Source organism: Macaca fascicularis, chromosome 8 (genome assembly GCF_037993035.2).
Source record: "Macaca fascicularis isolate 582-1 chromosome 8, T2T-MFA8v1.1".
NCBI lineage: Eukaryota > Metazoa > Chordata > Mammalia > Primates > Cercopithecidae > Macaca > Macaca fascicularis.
In genome coordinates, this window is record NC_088382.1 from 106,156,318 (window position 1) to 106,181,783 (window position 25,466).

The window sequence follows — 25,466 nt, forward strand, 5'->3', positions numbered from 1 at the left end:
AATGGCAAGATTTCCATTCTATCCAGAGTAAAGCTAAGGTAGTCAAAGCTCTTTGCTTCATTTTCATCTCTGTCTTGGACTGGGTTCATTTCTTTACCAAGAACTAGTAATAAATTAATTACTAGTAAATTTAGCTTTTTAGCTAAAGAAAAATGAGGAATTTACCTTAAGGATGCCATAGTATCTTGTATATCCTAAAGGAAGAAGGTGTATTTGGGTTTCAAAAGAGGCTAGAAAAGTGACTGGAAAAAAAAAAAAACCAGAAACCTACATTATTCTGGAGCCATATGTCCTCTGTTGCTGCTTCTCTCTGTTCATCTGCTTCATTCTTTCCATTTTACATCAACCTTTTCTCTCTCACCACACAAGGACCACTTATCAATTCTGGATGACTCCCAGGTCAACAACGTAAAATTTAGTTAGACTTTGAGTTCCTTGGCTCAAATGATCTGAAAGGTGAATCTGATTGGCCACTGGCCCACTAATAAATTGCCTTCCCCTACTTCCAGCCCTGGTCTACATAATTGTGATTAAGGAGGTGTGGAACCATTTAGTATGTAACACGTAGGCCCCTTTCCAGGGCCTTGGAGAGGATGGATTTCTAAGAACAGTCAATGAGGTTAGAGCTAGCTGCCATTAAAGAAATCAACTGCCAAGAGTAGTAGTAAGACTAGTCCCAGCTGGGCATGGTGGCAAGTACCTGTAGTCCCAGGTACTTGGGAGGCTTAGGAGGGAGGCTCACTTGAATCCGGGAGTTTGAGGCTGCAGTGAGTTATGATCATACTACTGCACTCCAGCCTGGGCCACAGAGTAAGACCCCCTTTCTAAAAAGAAAAAGAAAAAAAAAAGGTAGGACTGTCCACCAACAGGTGAAGAAAATGTGTGGTGCATCTACACAATGGAATACCGTTTAGCCTTATAAAAGAAGGGAGTGGGACTCTTCCAGCTACATGGAAGGATTGCTTGAGCCCAGAAGTTGGAGTTCAGCCTGGGCAACATAGCCAGACCCTGTCTCAAAAAAAAAAAATCCTGTCATTTGTGATGACATAGGTGAACCTGGAGGACATCATGTTAAGCCAGGTATAGAATGGAAAATACCACATGATTCCACTTACGTGGAATATTAAAAAGTTGAATTCATGGTAAGTTCAAGAGATCTGTTGTATGTCATAGCGACTATATATTGTATCCTTGAAAACTGCTGAGAAAAGAGATTTTAAGTGCTCTTACCACAAAAAATTAGTTTGTGAGGCAATGCATATGTTAATTGGATTGATTTAATCATTCTCTAATGTATACATTCTTAATCAATTATTTAATAGACAGGGTCTTGCTCTGTCACCCTGGCTGGAGTGCAGTGGTTCGATCATAGCTCACTGTAACCTTGAACTCCTAGGCTCAAGTGACTCTCTTACCTCAGCCATCCAAGTAACTGGGACTACAGGTGTGTGCCACTGCTGCACCTGGCTACATATTTTTAAACAGCATGCTGTACACCATAAATATATACAATTTTTATTTGTCAATTTAAAAAAGTACCATTTGACATAAAATTAATCAAGGTTAGACTTTCCTGTTCAACTGGATATGTACAAATGCAATGCAAAATAACTCGAACATACCTCTGTGGTACCTTCCTAGATTCACACATCCAAATCTATAAAACTCAAGTATGGCTCTTTGGATATGTATTTTAGTCCCTAAATCATGTTTTCTTTAAACTATATCTGATTTTAGAATGAAATTCATCATGTACTTTAGTCACAGATTCATGACTTGAGAACAACTCTTAGTTTAAAAATGTGTTAACTCTAACAAGGTTCAAGAAAATTCACATGCCTACCCAGTGAGTACCTGAGTTGCAGCAGGTGATCCCTACATATTTGTTGACTGAATGTCAAGTTTTGCCAGCCTTTAAAGAATCACACCACACTGTTAGAAAAACTGACATGAAGGACCAAGTGTGATGGCTGACACCTGTAATCTCAGAACCTTGGGAGGCCAAGGGGGAGGATCACTTGAGTCCAGGAGTTTGATGCCAGCCTGGACAATACAGTGAGACCCCATCTCGAAAAAAAAAAGAAAGAAAGAAAAACGGACACAAGTGTTTTATCTCTTGTCTTATTTAATGTATTATGCACTTCCTTGATTTTCCTGTGTCCTACTATTCAAAACTGTAACAATTTTGTTCAACATTAGCACCATATCATTTTATAAAACTCAAATCAGCCAACTTTCCTGGAAAGGGGTTGATGGAGGTGAATAAAGAGAACAGTGGAAAGTTTGAGGCTGAAAATATATATATATATATATATATATATGTGTGTGTGTGTGTGTGTATATATGTGTGTGTGTGTGTGTATATATGTGTGTGTGTGTGTATATATATATATTTTTTTTTTTGGGTGGAGGGGAGACAGAGTCTTGCTCTGTTGCTCAGGCTGGTGTGCGGTGGCGTGATCTCAGCTCACTGCAACTTCTACCTCCTGGGTTCAATCGATTCTCCTGCCTCAGCCTCCCGAGTAGCTGCAACTACAGGTGCCCACCACCACACTTGGCTAATTTTTTGTTTGTTTGTTTGTTGTTGTTGTTGTTAGTAGAGACGGGGTTTCACCATGTTGCCCAGGCTGGTCTCCAACTCCTGAGCTCAGGCAATCTACCTGCCTCGGCCTCCCAAAGTGCTAGGATTACAGGTGTGAGGCACCGCGCTGGGCCTGAAAATAGATTTTTTTAGATTGCCTGTAGATTTGGGTCATGGCTTCAGCTCACTTGCCAGTATTAGCGATGGCTCATTTAATGGTTGGCTGGCTGGATTTCCTCTTCCTCTCAGCTTCTATCATCTTTCAAGTGAATTTCATAAGAGCTGATCCTACCAAATTGATTTCTAGCCTGGACTCCTGGTAACAGTCCAGGGGGTGCTAAGTGGAAGAACAACCGAGAACAACAAAATGGCATCTTTTTTTTCCTGCTATCCCCTACTCTGACAACTCACCTCAGGACAGAACACCTGTTCATCCATGGTTGTAATGTGGTATCATCTGATACCATAGTGACAGAGTCCAATGTGTCAGTTTAGGTTAAAAACTGTCTTTAGTAGCTTTCGTTTCTATTTTTTCACTTGTCTGGCACTCTTTATTTTCCATTTTTTTTTACATGCTTGCATCTTAATCTCTATGTTGTTTATTTTTAATATTTTCTCCTGAGATTCTTGAGGTGTGGTAATTATTCTTTTAGCAATCAATGAAGCTATTTGGGAAGTGATTGGTTAAGCTGTGCCCCTCAAAGTACAGCCCTCAAACCTGAGGACTTGAAATATATTAGCAAAGAACCTTGGTTCTAGTCACGAGCTATACTTAGTGAATTAGATACACTCCACAAAATTCTGCCAAATTTTAGCGTCCATCAGTTTTTTTAAACATTTCTAATTAGCAAAACACACAAACAGGCCTAGGTCGTTTGCAAATTTAGACAAATCCTGACTAATACCCGTGGACCTCCCCTGACCTCTGTCCCCATCCCCACTCAGCATGGGTTACCTCTTTGTAGTCAGCTCTTATGTAAGTGCTTTTTATACTGTCAGATTATCCTTCTTGCCACAGCTGTTAATAAATCTGAACACAAGATCTTGAATATTTGTTTTCATCTACTTAATATTGTGTCACTCTCAAAATGGTACCAATTCCCTTATTATATATACTCTCAATGGAGTATTTATCATCTTTAAAGAAACAAGTCACTGAGCATCTCATAAACACCAAGAGCCTTGGGGTGTGCCTTCAGGGCAGCAGACAGATACATCCCTTCAACACGTGTATTCACTTACATTCATTTTTTATCACTGCCCAAGCTGAATCACCATGCTTCTTGTTACATGGGTGCCCCAGTAAACAGCAGTAACTGTGAGAACCAGCAAACCAGTGGGGTGCATTTCCTGTTTTACTGGAATTCCAATTTATTTGATGGATACTTAACTGTTGGGGACAGTGGAGGTGTGGCCTTGCCTGAAGGCTGGCGAGTAGACTAAGTCTCTCATGCGGACAGAGCTGATATTTTATGGCTCTTTGCATGTATTTTGCATTGCTCATTTTCCTTTGGAGCCTTCTTTTAGAAGTCTCCCCATCTTGCGAAACTCTTCACCTCACAAAGACTCCATCTTAAAAATAAGGGCACTAGGCTGGTGGCTCATGTCTGTAATCCCAGCACTTTGGGAGGCTAAGGCAGGCGGATCATTTGAGCCCAAGAGTTTGAGACCAGCCTGGGCAACAATGGAAAACCCTGTCTCTATAAAAGAACACAAAAATTAGCTGGTGTGGTGGCCTATGCCTGTAGTCCCAGCTACTTGGTAGGCTGAGGTGGGAGGATTGCTTGAGCCTGGGAGGTCGAGGTTACAGTGAGCTGTGATCACCCCTGCACTCCAGCCTGGGCAAAAGTGAGACCCTGTCTCAAAAAAAAAAAAAAAAAAAAAAAAAAAAAAAAAAAAAAAAGGCCGTGGTTCATTCTTTCACAAGCTAGGTGGAGCCCACATTGGCACAGGTGCCAGCTACAGTGTGGAATCAGAAGCATCATCTGATGTTACAACTTCTGGCCTCTTGCTCTTTTTCTTCTTTCTCCTTTGCCTACTCTTCTATTTCTCCATATTACCTTTTTGGTTGCCAATGCCTTAGATTTGCTCATGAGCGTTTGTAGTTTGGTAGTTGGCACACAAAACCAAAGGACTAAGTGTCTCCAAGTTTGAGTTGTAATTCTCCAGTTAAATTTCTTTCTTTGAGATTTATTACAGTAATAGGTTACTAAGACATTATAATTCTCACTTAGGGTATGACTGTATTTTTTTCTAATACTGAGTTGAAAAATTATCATGGCCTCATATCTATATATCTACATCTGTGTATTTTAAAGGCTCACAACTCTTATACTGTACAAATTGAGCTTTAGAGCAAAATTTATTCAAGATAATATTTATCATGTGTCTTTATGTACCAGGAATGAGAATACAGTGGTGAACAGACAGAAAAGTCTCTGGTTTCCTGTAGTGGGCATGCTAGGAGCAGAATGGCTTCATAATTCATTTACTCCGTAAGTCGGAGAAAAATGATGGTACAAACTGGAAGGGATTGTGTGTAAAACTTGTGACAGTAAGAAAAAGAAAAGAAACTGGAAGGGAATACGCATTTGCCATGTTCTATAATATGCCACAGACATTGAATTGAAAGGAAAACATAACCTTGTAACAAAATATTTCATGTCAGTTACTTCCATTTAGGAAATACATGTTCATTATTTTTTTCAAACTAGGAATTACTTTATCCCTCTTTTCTTTGAAGTTATCTTAAATCTGTTATTATTCAGGGTCTCTATCCAACTTCTTATCAAATTACCCTATTTGTAGCTTCCAAACGTTAACATCTCTCTGCTGAAATGGAGCCTATAAAAAGCCTTAGGGGCATAAACTGTGTGTGAGGCAGAAATGGTATTTAAGCCCTTAATGAAGTTAAGAGCTTTCAAACTGTTGCACTTTGGGTTTACAGGATCCTTCTTCCATGTCCCTTTTTTTGGGGGGTGCGGGAGGATTTGGGAGAGTGGGGAATACTCTCACTACATATTTATTACATTTATTATCTTCTCTTTTAAAATGCAATTTTCACGAACTGGCGATTTATGAAAACTTCACATTGCTTGAAGGCATCTTACACTTTTTTTTTCCCTCTCAACTCACAAGGCAGTTTCTTTCTACTGGTCGAATTCTCAAGGCAGAAAAGCTACATATGTCTTTCGTTTCTTCACTAATTGTTCTCTAGAAAAGGGAAAGTGAAGAAGAGAACGAGAAAAGAAAACAGGGAAGAAAAGAGCATAGAGAAGGAGAGAGGAAAAGTGGGGAGAGAAGGGAAGAAAGGGAGCGAGAAAACGCAGGAGCCCTGGTTTGCCGATGAGCAGACCCGGCGCAGCCACAGCGCGGAGCTGCGGCGCCCACTGGTCCTCGGAGCTGCCAATCGGCGTGTAATCCTGTAGGAATTTCTCCCGGGTTTATCTGGGAGTCACACTGCCGCCTCCTCTCCCCAATAGCCCAGGGGAGCCCGGAGAAGCAGGCTCGGGAGGGAGGGAGGGAGGGAGGGACGGAGCCGGAGGAAAAGAAGAGGAGAAGGAGGAGGACCCGGGGAGGGAGGCGCGGCGCGGGAGGAGGAGGGGCGCAGCCGCTGAGCCAGTGGCCCCGCTCGGACGCGCTGCTCTCCAGATACTCCCGGAGCTCCAGCCGCGCGGATCGCGCGCCCCCGTCGCTCTGCCCCCAAACTTATGCCGCAGCTCCCTTTCAAGCCAGCGAATTTATTCCTTAAAACCAGAAACTGAACCTCGGCACGGGAAAGGAGTCCGCGGAGGAGCAAAACCACAGCAGAGCAAGAAGAGCTTCAGAGAGCAGCCTGCCGGAGCACCAACTCCGTGTCGGGAGTGCAGAAACCAACAAGTGAGAGGGCGCCGCGTTCCCGGGCGCAGCTGCGGGCGGCGGGAGCAGGCGCAGGAGGAGGAAGCGAGCGCCCCCGGTCCCCGAGCCCGAGCCGCAGTCGCTGCGGCTACTCTGCTGCCGATTCCTGTGCGCGGGCTGCGCCAAGCGCTGGGCAGGAGGCTTCGTTTCGCCCTGGTTGCAAGCGGCTGCTGCGAGCAGCCGGTCCCTCGGGAATATGCGGCGCGCGTGGATCCTGCTCACCTTGGGCTTGGTGGCCTGCGTGTCGGCGGAGTCGGTGAGTGGGCCAGGCGGGGCACGCGCGCGCCGTTTAGGGTGTTCGAACCTACAAGAGGAGCCTGCGGGGAATAGGGGAGCGCCACCTGGGGAACCCCCAGCCCCCACTGTACACCGGAGATAACGCTGGGACAAATGCGCTCGCCGGGTCACCCTTTCCCCCCTCTTCCCTTCCGCAGAAAAGCGCTGCTCGCTGGCGTTGCCCCACGGTCCGCGGGAATGGGGGCACGAGAATTGCAGTTTGTTCTAACCGCAGAGGCCCCCGAAGTCACTCCCAACTTCTTCGCCCTCGGCTGGTCTTGCTGCGTGGTCCGGGAAGGACGGAGGGGAAAGGGTGGCAGGAGGGGGGAGCCTGGGTCGGGCCCGCGAGGGAACGGCTCTGCTTCGCGCGCTCGTCGAGACCAGGGATGACCTGGAAACTTTGGGGTCCCTTCCTCCGTACACCATCCCTCCACGCCAGCTTTCCTGCTTGACTGCGTGCAAGTTCTGGGGAGATGGGGGCCAGATTTAAGAGACCCGCGAGTGTCCAGAGATAAAAGTTTGCAAAAGTTCTTTTGTTTGATGCTCCCTGCGGCTAGGGCGAGGTAACCCACACTACGTGGAATCGCAGTCCGCGGTCCCGCATGGGGACACTGGAGGATGCACGGAACGCGTCCGAAAATGCTGGGACGCCGGCCACTGGATTCCCAGTCCTGCAGCGACCCCCTCCTCGTTGAGGGGCGGAGGTTAGACCGCGGGGCGTCAGGGGCAGGAGGACATTTTCATAGGAGTTGCATGGGAGTGCGGCAAGCAGGGCGAGGCGGGGTACGTGTGACACGGCTCTTGGCTTCGGGTCGCCTGGCCGCTCGGGGACAGAGGCTTCCCTTCCGCCACGCTAGCCCTTTCTGGCCCTGGCGGGGCGCTTCTGGGGCCGGGAGGAGTCTCGTCTCCGGCGGGGCGCCTGCGGGCACCCAGCTTCCCTCCCCCGCTCTGGCAGTGGGAACTTGATTTCTCCTTTTGGTCGCGCTTCGGGGGCTGGAGCTTGTTTTCCCACGTCGCCCAATGAGCGCCCTCTAAAGGGAACTGCCTCCTTGGCCTCCTCTAGTCTTCGGCTGCCTCTACCTGGGCGCCAGGAGCTGCTCTGTCGGGCCAGGTGGAAGCTTGAGCACCCCAGATTTCGTCTGCAGCCTCAGTGCTCTCTGGGGTCTCAGGAGTGCCGCTGTTTCTGGCCCTTCTGGTTCCCCACGTCCTCGCCCCTTTGCCGTTTAATAACGTGTCAATTTCTAATTAACTGAATTGTCTCTTCAAAGACAATTTATATCATCTTAAGGTCTTTTAGGTGATTTTACAAGTTTGAGTCTCCCCCCTCCCCTTTTTTTGTGCTGAGGCTAATTTAGGACTGGGAAACCTCTTTGGCATCGAGCAGCAGATGGACATTTTTAATCAGTGTGGGAGCCTGTGTGTGTGCTAGCAGATCCCCATACATTCTTTGTGGTTGGAGAGCATGTAGAATTGGAAACTGTACAGATTACATGAGTATTTTGGGTGCTCAGGTTGTAAAATAGAACTCCGAGCCTTATCAGTGTTTCCCTTTGGCAGATGATGGTTTAATCCATTGGTATTAGGTATCTTCCAACCAGTTATGGTGAACTTTGGCTCTTTGTACACCAAAAGGCAGCAGTTCTCTTGTTTATTTCAGATAAACGTTGTTGCTCATGTTGTTGCAAAACAGGGCAAAGGGACTTCATGTAATAAATTTTAAGAGCCTTCCTAAAAAAAATGCACATGGTTAAGGAGGACCTTTTTTTTGCTGAGTCTTATTCAGGGATTTGCTAGGAAATCTTACTGTTTTGGGATTCTGGAGAAAGAATGTTTCTGTCTTCTGCTACTCTGGGTTTTTGCGTAAATCTAGCAGTGCTCCTTAAGGAAGTTTTTTGGCCGAACTATATATCGGTTCTCCCCGGTGACAGCTTTCCCCTGAACTGTGTGTGTTTGGGGTTCTAATATTTCTCAGTTAGAACCAGAACTGGATGCTTTCCGAGTGAACTGCTTCATTGTGATAGACACTGTTTTCAGTAATTGGAAAATCATCCAAAAATGGTGATTAGATATTTATAAAATGTCAACTTGGAGACTAGCAGAGAATCTTTGTTAGGCAGTGAGTCAGTCTTTCTAAATAGAAGCCGTTTCAAGGCCCAGAATGGCTAACAGTCCATTTAAATTACTTTTCGGTCTCTGTTTGTTTCATGTATAGCAACAAAGATATAAATGAAGTCAAAAGACTGAATTTAAAAAAATTTAGCAATTACAGAATATTATTTCCAGCACTTTGCATTTTATTTTGAAAACTGCAACTGTTTCCTGGGATTTAGAAGTAGTGATTTGGGTTTAAAGCCTCCCTTTAAAAGGAAGAAAGGAAAACTGCCTACAGTTAGTGAATTATTGAGTTTTATACTTAGCTCTGGGGGGAAAAAAGAGGTTCTCAGGAACTAAGGCTCAAAACTGCCTATGAAAAGGAACTGGTAGCTGTTCCTTTATGGATCCTGGAGACAGCTGGGAAATCCTGTTCCTAGTGATCCATTCATACTTTCCACTGGCAGGTTAGGACTTTCACTGTGGAACACCAGGCAAGGGGAAAATCTGACTGAGTGTGGCAGTAGTGATATGCTGCTGGTTTTCTGTCCATTTTGTACATGACTGTTTATCTTTAGAAATAATATATTGCAGACTGCTATAAACACATAATTTGAACTGGAAATATGTTTAAGAAAAGGAAATGTTTTGAACTGGAGGAATTTTATAAACATTCTTAGATGTCTGTAAATTAAAAGAAACTGTCAAGTCATTTGGACTCATGCATTATCTCCTGGTGTATTATGAAAGGCAGGCTCTGGAAAGTTTACATTAGAAGGGTAACTAAAATCGAAATCATGTAACTGTTTGCAGTTCTTTAGAAAATATAGTTTGGCTGTTTTATGAGTGAAACAAATTGCTTTTGCTAGGAAATTTTATAAAAACGAGGGCTCTTTCTTAGTTGGGTGTTAGCAGAAGGAGGATGTCATTTAAGAAGGAAAGATCTTAAAAGATCAGGCTTGTAGAAAACGGATGTCTGAGAAGCAATTTGGGCATGCCCTTCAGCTCCTGCCTCTAGGACCTGATATGTCTAGTTTTGATGGTAACCACCCTTCGACGGGTAGCCTACCAGAGACTGTGTAATATGATGACTTAAATGGCGCCTTGGATAGTCATTAGTTTGGAAAGGATTTCAAAAGGTAAACTAGTTTGTTCCCTGGGTGGAACTAGTTTTCAAGTCTCCAAAAGCCCCCGGAGACCTGACTGGCCAGCTAGAGGTGGCTTGGAGTCTCCACTGGTTGGCAAGGCCCCTGAAGCTGACCCAGTCACACAGAGCCCCACCAGCCCTGTCATTAAGGTTTAGAGCGAGTCCAGTCAAGCCACTGTGCTGTTGGCATACCTGCTGGTGGGGATCCAGTTGTCCTGTGAGGAATGCCATCCGAGTTTAGATTCTCACTAGATTGCCCTTCTTCCATTGCCAAAAATCAAACTAGAAGATTTTGCCCATCCTTTTCTTCTTCCCAAGGCCCAAGGGTGCATTGCAGAATCTCAAAACCACTGAATTCTTTTCAAGGACTAGAGGCCAAAATAAAGTCTTAGAGAAAAGCCAGAAGTAATGAAGAAGAATCTTTGGTAAAACCGATGTACTCTTATTTAACTTTTTTAGTCAACTGTGCCAGTGCTATCATTTTCATCCTAGTCATTTGGATTTAAATCTTGAAGAAACCCTGGACTCATTCATCTTTGTTGGTTTCCTTGTCCAGTCTGCCTGTAAGTCCAGCTGTGCATTCATTCTGCAAATATTTATTTCGTTCCTACTAGGAGCTTGAGGTAAAGCAGTGAGCAAACCAGACAAATATCCCCTTGCCTTCTTGGAGCTTGCGTTCTAGTGATCTTTCCGTTCATTTTTTCATGCCTTCAGTGGCCAGCATGAAACTTCCGCAGGAGATCCAACCGACCCCAGAATGCCCTGGACCATGGGAACCTGCACTTAAATATGCAGCGTCAACAGTTGTTTACCCAGCTCCAGACCTGAGCTCAGCACTGCAAAGGGGTCAGGGGTTTGGAAACGTGGTCTCTTCCCGCAGCGCTAATCTTTTTTTTTTTTTTTTTTTTCCTCTTGAGATGGAGTCTCGCTCTGTCACCCAGGCTGGAGTGCAATGGCATGATCTTGGCTCACTGCAACTGCCACCTCCCAGGTTCAAGCAGGTCTCCTGTCTCAGCCTCCCGAGTAGCACTACCAGCACGTGCCACCGCACCTGGCTAATTTTTGTATTTTTAGTAGAGATGGGGTTTTAGCTGGTCAGGCTGGTCTCCAACTCCTGACCTCAGCTGATCCACCCGCCTCGGCCACCCAAAGTGCTGGGATTACAGGCGTGAGCCACCATGCTTGGCCATTGGTCTCTTCCTGCAGCACTAATTTTGATGGGGGAGAAAATTTCTTTCAAATGAAGAGCTTTCCCTTCTTTTTTTCTTCCTTGGGGGCTTGCCAGCTTGTGCTTCTATGTCAGTAGCCTTGTAGTTGCCAGTCCTGGCCCAGACACTTGCATGCAGTTTGGTTTGTCCTCCACCACTTTGATCATGTTGCCCATGGTCTAGACACCTCTGTCCTTGTTATCATGGCATATAGTCTGTATGCCTCTGCTGGATTTATAAGCGGCTCCATAATAGCTTTCCTTTCTAGTTACCCCCTTGATCGCTTTCCATCACGTCTCTCAGCCCTGGCCCATTGGTATCACTATCATGAACGCTCCCTGGACATTGCTACCTTTTCAGTGTTTCTGCTTTTAAGTGCTACTGATTCAGTGCAAGCTCCAAATACCTTTTCATGGCTGATCCAGCCCTGTTGCTTTTAATCCTTCTGTAAGTAGCAAGGCATACTGATGATCAGAATCATTGGAAGTACGTGAAAATGCAGATTTCAGGCCTTCTCTCAGACTTACACAATCAGAAGCCTGAATGGGGGTGGGAGTCTGGGGGAATCTGTATTTTTTATAAAGCAACTGAGATGATTCTAATGAATCAGACTAATTTGGAAATTGCTGGTCTAGATGACAGCATCACCCCTTAATTATGTGCTATTCTGTGTTACTACTAGGGTTTTCAGCAGTAGCTGGGCTTAGTCTGCAAAGGGCTTGGGCTTGGGAGGTGGACAAGTATGGGTTCAGATGCTGGTACCTTGCCACTTAATGTGTCAGAACTTGGACAGTATATTAAAGCTCTGAGTCACTTAAAAAAGTGTGTGTGTGTGTGTGTGTGTGTGTGTGTAAATTGGACCTAAGAATGCCTTTATAACTTGACTGTTGTGAAGATGAAATGAAGGGAGCATATGAATGGTGCTTGAGGCACAGAAGATAGGAAAATTTTTTTTCTTCCTGTCTTGGCCTCTTTTTTTTTTTGGCAATGAAATGAATGAAATGAGGGAGCCATGTCAGATGTTCTTACCTCTCTGACATTCTAAAGAGGTGAATTTTCTTTCCCATCAAGATCAGTGCTATGGGAAGAAACCATGTTTCCAAACCTCCTACGCCTGTGCGGTGCTGAGCTCAGGTCAGGAGCTGGGTAAACACCTGTTGATGCTGCACGTTGAAGTGCAGGTACCCATGGGCCAGGGCATCTTGGGGTTGGTTGGCACTCCTGCAGAAGTTTCATGCTGACCACTGAAGGCATTATGGTTCAGGCGTCAACTGAATACACCAGCCCCCAGTGGACCTGGGCTGGTTGTCCAGTTTTGATGCCTCTGCACTCAATGTCATCAACATTGCAGGGTTGGTGTCAAGAATGAAGAAGACATTGATGTAACGTCCTGACACATCAGCTGTGCACAATCACACCTCCTCCTCTTTCCTGTGGCTGTGCTGAGATTCCAGCACATGGGAAGGAGAGAGTTAAAATTTAATCTGTATCATGTGTTGGTATGCTGTTGGTCATTTAGAATGCGGTGGCAGGGGTAGTGAGTATATTTTGGGGATCTGGGGGCAGAAAAAGGGAGTATTTCTATTTTTTAAGAGTGGAAATGTAGCCTGGCGAGGTGTCTCATGCCTGTAATCCCAGCACTTTGGGAGGCTGAGGTGGGCCGATCACCTGAGGTCAGGAGTTCGAGACCAGCCTGGCCAACATGATGAAACCCCATCTCTACTAAAAATATAAAAATTAGTCGGGCGTGGTGGTGGGCACCTGTAATCCCAGCTACTTGGGAGGCTGAGGCAGGAGAATTGCTTGAACACAGGAGACGGAGGATGCAGTGAGCCGAGATCATGCCATTGCACTCCAGCCTGGGTGACAGAGTGAGACTCCATCTCAAAAAAAAAAAAAAAAAAGAGTGGAAATGCATGAAATTTCTTCTTTTAGCCACTTGGGCTTTAGGTCTTACTATTAAAAATCTCGATTGCATTGTGATAAGTCTGTTTCTAGGGCAGCATTAGCTTTAGCAACAGGGATAGAGGGAGGGGTGAATGCCTCTGAATAGGAGAGGACACTGTTGAAATAGAATTGTGAATGTCTGTTTTTCTCGAGTATCTCAAAGAATTGGTAGGAGTGGGAGAAGGGAGAAGCCTTGAAATCTTTGGAGATTTTCCATTTGCATTTCACATCAGCAGAATGAAGCCAACGAGTATGCAGCTTGTGGTGTGATAGTCAATGCATAGTTTCAGAAAAATGGAAAAATGTTATTAAAGACGTTCTCATAGTTTTTTTTCTGCACCATTCAATCTATTTTGTGAAAAATGTCACAAAGACTCAGTAAATATGCTCTCTACAAAGCATTTTGGTGTTTTTTTTTTTTTTTATGATTACACAGGTATATTCAATACAAGTAACCGTAATATTTAAGGAGTATGTGCAATTAATATAATGTAGTCTCATGGTAAGAATGACACATGGGACAAGATACACAATTGTTAAAGGAAAATTATTTTTTTAAGGGAAAAGTTAAATATGTTTTTTTTTGTTTGTTTGTTTGAGACAGAGTCTTACTCTGTCACCCAGGCTGGAGTGCAGTGGCATAAATGAGGCTCACTGCAACCTCCTCCCACTGTTCAAGTGATTCTCCTGTCTCAGCCTCCCGAGCAGCTGGGATTACAGCGCACACCACCACGCCTGGCTATTTTTTTTTTTTTTTTGTATTTTTAGTAGAGACAGGGTTTCACCATGTTGGCCAGGCTGATCTCAAACTCCTAACCTCAACTGATCTGCTTACCTCAGCCTCCCAAAGTGCTGGGATTGCAGACGTGAGCCACTGCACCCAGCCAAGTTAAGTATGTATTTATGTGTGATTTGTTGTTAAATATAATACAGTAGACTAAGTACAATATTTTAAGTCGAGGCAAAAGCAGGTTTTATACACATGTAATTAACTATCTTAATCCGTATGGGACCTCAGTTTTCCCATCTCTAAAATGATGGAGTTGAATTAGAAGAATTATCTGTCTTTAGTATTTACTTTTTCTGCATTTTAGGGTGTGGTAGGAGAAATGTTAAGATTAACTTAATAAGTAATTATTAATCCCCTGTCAAATGCTTCTAATTTTATTATTGAAACATGGAATTTATTTCTCTTACAGAAAGGCAAGTAATTTCTAATAGCTCATAGTAACCTGTTACCTTGAACTGAGTATTCATTGTTTATTAGGAGTGTATACATTGTCCTGAGTATTCTTGATCTATTTGTATTAGTCTGTTCTCACTCTGCTAGTAAAGACATACCTGAGACTAGGTATTTATAAAGGAAAGATGTTTAATGGACTCACACAGTTGCCAAATGGCTGGGGAGACCTTACAATCATGGCAGAAGGCAAAGGAGAAGCAAAGGCATGTCTTACATGGTGGCAGTCAAGAGAGCTTGTGCAGGGGAACTCCCCTTTATAAAACCACCAGATCTTGTGAGACTTAACTACCACAAGAAAAGTATAGGGGAAACCGTGTCTCAGTTATCTCCACCTGGCCCCACCCTTGAAACATGGGGATTATTACCGTTCAAGGTGAGATTTGGGTGGGCACACAGCCAAACCATATCACTAGTATTGTTTTTTGTATATGTTTTCTGATACAAGCCAGTGTAACATAAAGAACAGCTGAGTGGTAAAAATAACTTTCATTCTAGATAGAAGACAACATGACTTGATATACTGGGGGGCTTTTTAAACCATAAGTCTCATAAAGTGTTTTAGGCTCCTCATATGGTTTCTGGCCTGGATCTCCATTTCCAGAGTGGGGCTTTTAACTGGTGCCTTCCATTTGGTTCCTCTCTAGAGCACTTGAGCCTGGTCTGAGTACTGTGCAGTCCACAAGCAAGAATCTAAATGAGCAGACTATGGTAGTGTTGCCTAGGTTTGGATACACTTACTATGTAACCTTGGGCAAGTTTCTTAACCTTTCTGGGCTCAGTTTTCTCATCTGTAAAATTGAATATCCTAAGATAAGTTTTTAGGATTATGTGAGACACAATATGTAGGGACTTTTTAGCATAAGGGGAATGTCCTTGCTTCGTGTCACATGCTAGTTATAATTTTTGGCTTTCTGCTTCTCTGAAGAGTAAGGGCTTGGCACACACATTACTTGGTTCATCTGATAAGCTCTAGCCCAGAGAGTCGCTCAGCATATGCATGGTAGAGCCTACTTTTTCATAACTGGGGCTTTCTTCTTGTCTTGGGGTAGACTAGTTATATGCTGAGATATTGGGAATATGTTTGTAGTCAGCTTTTCTCTAAAAGTGGATGATGTGAGAAAATACGCCATTTATTATTTGTGGCTGATGAAAGGTTCCTTATAGGGACAGGACAAATCCATGTTAAGATGTGGAAAACTCATCTTTTCCAGTAATTTTACCTCCACAAATCTGTCCAAAGGAAATCATACCAGGTAAATAGTGTTTAATGTGTTTGTTAAAGCCTTACTTATAATAGCTGGAAAAAAAAAGGAAACAACCCGAGTGTACAATAATAGAGTAATTGTTAAATAAGATTCTAATTTAGACAGTGAATATCATGTGGCCATTAAAGATTTATTTGAAGGGTATTTATAACTTAGCAACTATAGTACACAAAAAGTTGGATATAAAACTATGTACAGTGAGACCTTGGTTATATTTTAAAAGGTGTGCGTGTGTGTATAAAGATAATGTATATATACAAATCCATACATGTCATAGAACTGTGTAGATACACATACACAAACACACACAGCATGAATACAAGTAAAACTAGGAAAATCAGAATAAGATTGGTAGATCGTATCAATATCAATATCCTTGTTGTGATGTTTACTGTAGTTTTATAAACGTTACCGTTGGGGGAAACTAGGAAGGGGCACAAGAGAGCTTTCTATTATTCTTACACTGCGTTTGCGTCTACAGTTATCTCAACAAAAGTTTCAATTAAAAAATGGCACCAGAGCTAGATTGTTGTTCAAGTAAGTTCTACTGATCCTTCAGAGAAAGATATGTTATAAAGCTCAGAGAATGACAGAAGGCTGTTCCTTCTCATTTTAGGAGGTTATCATCACTCTATGTCAAAACCAGACAAGAAAAGCAGAAAAAACAAACCTATAGCCAGTGTCATTTATATTAGATGTCAGAATTTTAAATAGAGTATTATCAAATTGAATAGAGCAGTTTATTAAAAGAATAATGATGAGCCCAAGTGGGATTTTTCCAAGGACAGTTTCAGCATCAGAAAAGCAATGCAGGTATTAACAGTTTAAGGCAGATAACAATATGATCATCTCAACAGATGCAGAAAAAGCATCTGATGAAAGTACGTGTGAAAGTATTAATATAAAGGTCCCCAAATTCTGGTTAACTGAAGGCATATTATATTTGGCTAGTACATCTGTGCTTAGGACTCAATTCACTTGACATGTTTAGGAACCAAAAGGCCTGTGTTTACAAAGTCGTTAGGCAACAGTCTCTAGTTGCATGAGTGACAGGTGTGTGACAACCAGTAAAGGATGGGCTGTGACATATATAGATTCTAATTCATATGGAGTTGTTCTAGCATTGGCCAGGTTCACTGTATACTCTACCAAATTAAGACAATGCAGGAGATGGTTTTGAATGTTTTAGAATCAGATAAATCGGGGTTCAGTTTCTGGTATTACCACTTAAAAGCCATGTGGCCTTAAAAGCCATGAGAAGTCTCTTATCATCTCCAAGCTTGTTTCTTCAGTGTGAAACTGGGATTAGAATATTTTGCTTTTTGTTTATTTTGAAGATTAGCCTCAATAGTGACTAAAATCTTCTAACACAAAGCCTGACCTATAGTAGGTGATTTAAACCTGTTGGTTTCTCTTTTCTTCCATCTTTAAGTTTTGTGATTCTGCGTTACATGTTTATGTATGAATATATATGCATGTGTTTTGTGTTTCTCACTTGCATCCTGACTTGACAATATGGGACATATATTTTCACAAATTTAGAACTGGTTTATTTTTAATCAGGAAAGTTACAGTGCTTAATTATATTTTGTATTTCCTCCATCACACATATTTCCTGAATAATACTTACCTAAACTTGCATACAAGTTGGAAATTTAGTTAAGACGGGAAAATCTTTGGTAGTACTTGTGATTATAATTAAAATACTTAAAGAAGGTCAGCATCGGAACCCTAATTATTTTTATTATTTTTATTTTATTTTCTTTGAGACAGTGTCTCTCTCTGTTGCCCAGGCTGGAGTGCAGTGGTGTGATCTCAGCTCACTGCAGCCTCTGCCTCCCAGGTTCAAGCGATTCTCCTGCCTCAGCCTCCTGAGTAGCTGGGACTACAGAGGCGCGCACCACCATGCCCGGCTAATTTTTGTATTTTTAGTAGAGACAGGGTTTCACCATGTTGGCCAGGATGGTCTCCATCTCCTGACCTCATGATCTGCCTGCCTTGGCCTCCCAAAGTGCTGGGATTACAGGCATGAACCACTGCACCCAGCCTGGAACCCTAATTTTTAAACACTGTTTTATATAAATTTACTATTGAATTAAAATCTTAACTTCATTTATATCCCACTTCTGAACTCGCTTAATTAGGAGTGGTGTTTTGATTTGATTATTAGATTTGATTAGATTTTGTGATTATGCTGATTAGTTATTAAGTTTTGTACTTGATGAATCAGTTTAACAATGGACACACATTACTGTAAGCCAATGAAGAACAAAACTCTTTGTTGGTCCTGCAAGTTAAAAAGAAATTATGACATGGTACCCACCTTGTAGTAACTACTATCTACCTTATGATTATCTAGAGAATTGAAAATGAGTTGGGCCAATACTTAACATATGTGTTATATGTAAAATATGCATCAGTTTTCGTTGAATCTGGTTGGGCATTTATACAATCAAAATTGCCAAAAAACCACAATGGAGAATAAGAAGAGCCCCTTGTAGAAGATAAGTCACTGGTCTCCTGGAAAAGCAAAACCTTCCTAAAACCTTCCTTGAAGTGGCACAGTACGTTGGAGAAAAATGAGAATTCTATTGATGACTTGGAGACACTTGATTTTCATATGTTTCTCTTTTTCCCAATCTTCTCTTCAAAGAAAGACTTCCAAATGGTAAAATGCGCAAAAGGTAGAGAGAGTAAGAAATTGTTTAGAACCTGAATGATCTGTTGATAGTTCTATCAGGGGACAAAGTAATCTTATGTTTCAACCAGTCTGATTCTCCATATTCTATAAACTTTGGACTCTTCAGAGTGAGAGCTGGGTCTTTGTATATATTATATGTAATCAGGTAAAAAATATATATTTATAATATATACTTACATATTATCCACATCATATTATTATATACATTACATATATTATATGTGTCCGGTGAAAGCTTATAAGAGACGGAGTCTCACTCTGTTGCCCAGGCCGCAGTGCAGTGGTGTGATTATGGCTCACTGCAGGCTCGATCTCCTGGGCTCAAGGCATTTTACTGCCTCAGCCTCCTGAGTAGCTAGGACTACAGGCACCAGTTCTGGCTAAGTTTTTGTTGTTGTTCACATGGGGTCTCACTATGTGGCCCAGGCTGTGGACCTTATATTAGGTGTTCAGTTAAGATCAAATAGCCATAGCTGGCTGGGCGCGGTGCCTCACGCCTATAATCCCAGCACTTTGGGAGGTCGAGGCGGGCAGATCATGAGGTCAGGAGATCAAGACCATCCTGGCTAACATGGTGAAATTCTGTCTCTACTAAAAATACAAAAAATTAGCCGGGCATGGTGGCGGGCGCCTGTAGTCCCAGCTACTCGGGAGGCTGAGGTGGAAGTATGGTGTGAACCCAGGAGGCAGAGATTGTGGTGAGCCGAGATCACGCCACCACACTCCAGCCTGGGCAATAAAGCGAGACTCCGTCTCAAAAAAAAAAAAGATCGAATAGCCTTAGCTAAGTAATCCAAGAAGTATAGCAGTATTGGGATAATTCTCACTGTATTCTTTTGGATTTTGCTTTTTAAATTTTTTAACAATGGATTTTAGAGCTGGAATAGACTTTTAAAAAGAAACAACATCCAGATAGGTTAAGTGATTTATCCAAGATTACATAGCTAATTAGCGGCAGAGTTGTAAATTTAGCCTAGGCTGTTTTATTAGTAGTATATTTTCTTATAAAACATTCCTTTTCTGTTTCCCACATTAATGATTAGCACCTAATGCACTTATTTCTGGCACATGTTCAATAAATAAATGAAATACCACAGAACATACATTTTATGTTATACATTCAGCATCAATGTGGTTAGTGGGTTTTGTGCAGAATCCTTTGGTGTTTAGATACTTTTTCAATTTCCATCTAAACTGTGCTCCAACTAATTCCTTTACCTGCTGGTAAAACTTCGGGCTAATTATAGGAGAAGAGTTGAGAGCACTGAGATTTGGAAGACCCAGAGACTGAAATAGAGTTGATTTGTAAGTCTTAGGAAGATTGTGGAGACTTATAGATAGAAAAGGAGATAAAAGCTTCCTGGAGATAAGAATCGGGACCAGAAGCAAAATTAAATGAATTAATACTGCATTTTCTGGGGGGAAAAAGGCTGCTATTGTAGTTAAGAGAAAAAGAGCATTCCTTGGATTTTTATACTAAAAATATGTCAGTGCCTTCCAGGAGAGAGTGTGATACACCTACAGCCCAGGTAGAAGTGCTTTTTTACCTATTTCTTTTTGCCAGTCTTAGATGTAGGCTCCTCTTTTCTCCCAAGAGTTTCCTTTTGAATACTGGCCAGGTGCAGTGGCTCATGCCTGTAATCCCAGCACTTTGGGAGGCCAAGGTGGGTGGATCACGAGGTCAGGAGTTCAAGACCAGCCTGGCCAACATGGTGAAACCCTGTCTCTACTAAAAATACAAAAATAGGCTAGGTGCGGTGGCTCACACCTGTAATCCCAGCACTTTGGGTGGCCGAGGTGGACAGATCACAAGGTCAGGAGATCGAGACCATCTTGGTTAACATGGTGAAACCCTGTCTCTACTAAAAATACAAAAAAATAGCCGGGTGTGGTGGTGGGTGCCTGTGGTCCCAGCTAGTTGGGAGGCTGAGGCAGGAGAATGGTATGAACCCGGGAGGCGGAGCTTGCAGTGAGCCAAGATTGCGCCACTGCACTCCAGCCTGGGAGACAGAGTGAGACTCCATATCAAAAAAAAAAAAAAAAAAAAAAAAAGGAGCTGGGTGTGGTGGTAGATACCTGTAAACGCAGCTCCTTAGGAGGCTGAGGCAGGAGAACTGCTTGAACACAGAAGTTGGAGCTTGCAGTGAGCCGAGATTGAGCCACCGCACTCCAGCCTGGGTGACAGAGCAAGACTCCATCTCAAAAAAAAGAATGTGAGTTTTATAAATTTTATTATTATAACACAAATGTATTTGACTCAAGCTTTTTCAGAAAAATAAGTCTGTGAGATATTTTTAAGAAAAGGATTTTATTAAAAGGCAGTAACATTAAAAATTACTACAGCCTTTTGCTATACATAGGCATTTTCCATTCATTGTCTATAACTGTCTCTCAACTGCTAGGTGGTATTACTTGCCAGGGCTGCATTTTATGTGGCCCAGCACAAGTTAGAGCCTTAGTTTTTCTAGCTTTAAATAGTCTTGCTATGATACTGTAATCGTTCAAGAGAGCAGCGAAGGTGTCTAAATGTATCACCACTCTTTAATGTAGTCTAATGGGTGCAACCCTGAATCGTGAAGTGTCTAACGATTGCAGCCTCAAATCATGAAGTATCTAACGAATGGTTGCAGCCCCGAATCATGAAGCGTCAGACTCTTCCTTTTCATTGGTTGGCCTAATCTTCCAGGTCACTGATATTCTGATTTCTTTACCAACTTTTAGCATATTGCTTTAATGGCTTCTCTCTGCAAACTTCAGCCTGGTAATGGGAGAACTAAGAGGTAGAATTAATGGAACCTCTCTAAATCTCAGCTCTGCCAATTTCTGGACTTAGGCAGGTGATTTAATGTCTCTATGCTGCGATTTTCCCATCTGTAAAAAGGAGAGGAGTCATAGTAGCCACCTCGTAGAGGTGTTGTGGGTCTAATGCCTTAATTAATGGGTGTCCAGCACTAATAAGAGTGCACAGTATAGAGCCTGTGCTAGACTCTCAGTGTTGGCGATGAGCGAAATGGACAGCTCATGAGATGTACTGATCAAAGAAGACGGTATCCATAGTCTTTTGAGGTTTTGAACATGAGGCAGAGAAGAATGATGGTGCCACTGACTAGATCAGAAGGACAGACTGATTTTTTTCCTCTTCTTTTTGTGGCTCTTGTGTTCTGGTGAAAGGAGGAGGCATTTTGGTTTCTCTAGGTTTTCCATCTGGGTAGTGGAGGGCGTGTTCTCCATCACGGGTTCTCAACCCTTGTTGCCGATTACATAAACTTGGGGAGCTTTTAAAAACTATTCATGCCTTGGTCCCACTCCAGACAGTTAAATCCAAATCTTTGTGGTGGGGGTCCAGCTCCCTGTTAAAGCTAATTCTCACTTCCAGAAGGCTTGAGAACCCTGCTCTAGAGGACTTCTTAGTCTCCAGTTTAGAGGGCAGTCTAGCAGGTAAGATTTTGTATTCGTAACGGATGCTTTCTACTGCTGTGATTAAGCCCCATGGAATGAGGTGGCTTTCCAGGACTCATCTGCTGCCTGTCAGTCTAAGCAGTGTGGAACTGGGAAATCCTTGCTCCCTTCCAGCTTCTTCTTTTTCTCCAACGTCTTTTCTGCTGGATCATACTTTTTTCTTTTGACAATTATTTTGGTGGATTTGGAAACATTTGAGAGGTCTTTAGACAGAAGACTGTATAGCTATAAAGTAGGTTTATCTGAGGATGTCTTTTAAAAGAAATGCAAACATTGCCTTTCCTGAAGGAGAACTTTTCCTAGTGGAACAAAGGACACTTGTCCTCTTGGTCTGGTTGCAGAGAAGCATGTTTGGCCAGCTTATTAGATTTGCCCGAGTTCATACTTTGAACAGAAAAATTCTCTGTTTTACTGATTGGAAATACATTCTCTGACTTGACTGAATATACTGATCATGTATAGGTCCTACATAGGTGTCTTAAGAATGGCCTTCTTACCATACCTGCACTTAAGTTCAGCAATTTGAACCTGGTTCAAGTCGCATCAATTCCATGGAGCTGTATTGTTTGTGGCTGAAGTTGGAAGAGAGAGTGCTTTAGGCTTTCTTGTGAACAAGACTATCTGAGTTGTCTTTAGTTCATGCTTAAGCACAAAAGCAGCAGCCCATCATCTAATCTATTCATAGTTTACTTTGTTCGGGTGTCTAATTTGGGAGCATGCTTGCCCTCACTCACTTCTAAAACACAGAATTTTCCATCCATTGAATAAAAGGGTCTATCTTTAATTAACTTGGAACAAAACCTTGTTGAAGAATTCTGGATTTCTCAAAGCTTTTAAAAATTGCTCTGCAGGATAACATTACAATGCTGACCCTTTAGAAACTGCCACTCAACATGTATCTGTCCTACAATGGAGTTGGAAGAGGGATTATTCTGAGAAGCCTATTAAAATGAACCATTTACTATGATTCATAGGCTTTTAAACCCAGTAAGTCTGTAATACCTAGAGTAAAATTCAACATCAGTTTATTGTTTTGGGGATGATAGGGTTAAATGTGCCTTTACAAAGTATTAAGCATGCACAGAGAAATTGCAAATGTGAATTCTCTCCATTCTCCCTGTTAGGAGTGTATGCCTGATAGATAAATGTTCCAGAGCATTCATGTAATACAATTAGTAGATATACGTGCTTTTTCTCAGTGGAAATTGAGGTCTGTTACAAAGAGTAACAGATTAGCCAGTGGTTCTCGAAGTAGGGACTGATGAGCAGCATCTACAGCTCCTCCGACCTTGTTAGAAATGGAGATTCTGGGCCGGGCGCGGTGGCTCAAGCCTGTAATCCCAGCACTTTGGGAGGCCGAGACGGGCGGATCACTAGGTCAGGAGATCGAGACCATCCTGGCGAACACGGTGAAACTCCGTCTCTACTAAAAAATACAAAAAACTAGCCGGGCGAGGCGGCGGGCGCCTGTAGTCCCAGCTACTCGGGAGGCTGAGGCAGGAGAATGGCGTAAACCCGGGGGGCGGAGCTTGCAGTGAGCCGAGATCCGGCTACTGCACTCCAGCCCGGGCGACAGAGCCAGACTCCGTCTCAAAAAAAAAAAAAAAAAAAAAAAAAAAAAAGAAATGGAGATTCTGGGCCTCTCCGCAGACCAAACAATCAAACTTTGCAGGTAGGGCCCAGGAGTCTTGAGCTTTAAAAAGCCCTTCAGGGGATTATTTTGCACGCCAACGTTGGAGAACCTCTGAGCCACAGTTCTCATCCTTGACAGCACAGACACTATTGAGAGTCCCAGGTTTTGGGGCACGGGTGTCAGTGTTTTTGTTTCTTAAGCTGCCTTGGTGATTCCAATGTTTAGTCAGGATTAGAGGCTGCCGCTCTAGGACCTTGTTACCCAAAATGGGGGTCCCAGACCAGCAGCGTGGGCATCACCTGGGAGCTCTCTAGAAATCCAGGCTATCAAACCCCACCTGAGTCTTACTGAATCGTATTTGAAGTTTAACAAGATTCCCAGTGACTCATAAGCACATTAAAGTTTGTGAAACCCTGATTTATAGAAACAGTGAGTTTCCTTTGTAGAAGCCAGCCCTTAGAACACCCTTAATTTAAAAGTTTTGCGAGGAGGTAGAACAGCTGTTTTGGCTTCTGCCTGGCAGTGAGTCAGGGAAGCAATCACTGGGGGCAAGGGAAAGCTATGAAAGCTGCGAAGGACCCAGGACCATTTCATCAAGTGAGTGCTGGTGCAAGGAATGAAAATCCCAACTCAGATTGGTTTAAGCAGTGGAAACTTTTTGGCTCAGATAATGGAAAAGTTCAGGAGTGGTTCTGTTTTCAGGTCTGGCTGCATCAAGAAGCTTACGGGATTTTTTTTTTTTTTTTTTTTTTTTAATCAGCCTCAGGTCTTATATAACTCTCAGCTCAACCCTCCTTTGTTAGATTCACTTCCAGATTTTATAGAATTTGAGTAACAGCTAAGCTGTTGTTAAAAAGAGATTCCTAAACATAGTGGCTTAAAGTAGATTTATTTCTGTTTGACACAACAGTCCCAAGACAGGTCTGGTGGGCTAGCTCTGCTGTGCTCACACGCAGTTCTTACCTGCTGGTCCAAGGTGGCCAGTCCATCCATACTGTTTCCCAGCCAGGAAAGAGAGTGAAGGGGGAGAACATACCTATTCCTTTTAATGCCACAGCCTGGAAGGGTAACACATCACTTACACTTGTATCCCACTGTTTGCAGCATAGTCACATGGTCACACAAGGTGCTATGCAGGCTGGGAAATGTAGTCTCTACATGGGTGGCCATGTGCCCAACTAAAATCTGGGGATGTTATGTTACTAAAAAGGGAAGACTTTAGGTATTGATAACAACCAGGAGCGACTTCTCCTCTGGTGGTGGCAAGATGGAGTCTGGCAACTTCAGGTTAACAGCCCGTCCTCTTAGCAATTGCAGTATAAAGCGCTACTCTTTCCTAGTTCTTCCAGTAAGAATCCAAGAATTGCTTCCTAGTTCCTTAATTTCTGGGAACTACACATGAAGAAGTGTCCCCAGAATCCCTTGGACTGTGATAGAAAAGGATTGTTTCCCCAAAGAGAACTGTTTAATAGCAAGCATAGAACAGAGAGACCTTTACCTCACTCCTTTGTGAATTGGCATTTGGACCCAGATGAGAAAGGACAGTGGAGAACATGGGGGTGCTCAAGCCAGGTGTGGGGCATTGGGGGTTATTTACTGTCGAGTTAGTCAAGTATGGAATATTTGAAGATTCTTAGCATGTGACATAAATGGTATTTAGGAATAAATGTGTTTGCTGAGTTTAATAAACATAGGAGACTGTAACAATGTACTTTTGATCTTCTGATCTCTTTAGTCGTTGGTAAATAAGAGTAAAAGAAAAGATAAACTTTGGTAAATGCTTTTGAAAATGTTTTAAATTAAATGATTTAAACTTTAATTGCTAAAGATTATATAAATAGAAGGCTTTAGTGCATCAAACAACGATGAGTGTTGGGGAGATGATGAATTGAACCTGTGTTTACCGTCTCCTTCTCAATATTTTGTTTTCTTAGTATTTTTTTTATACTTTATAGTTAGTACGTTTTTTATACTTTATTCATTACACAAAGGATTTGAGGTAATTTCCAAGACTGAGG

At 42.6% G+C, this 25,466-nt stretch overlaps 1 protein-coding gene across 1 annotated transcript in view; it reads left to right on the top strand.

Moving 5' to 3' along the window:
- Positions 1–6,230: 6,230 nt before the first annotated feature.
- Positions 6,231–25,466, top strand: part of SDC2 (syndecan 2) — a 117,156-nt gene continuing 97,920 nt past the window's right edge. The window contains exon 1 of the mRNA XM_015455054.4: positions 6,231–6,734. Within this exon, the coding sequence (XP_015310540.1) occupies positions 6,675–6,734 (60 nt within the window). The 5' untranslated portion in view covers positions 6,231–6,674. The remainder of the gene's footprint in view (positions 6,735–25,466) is intronic.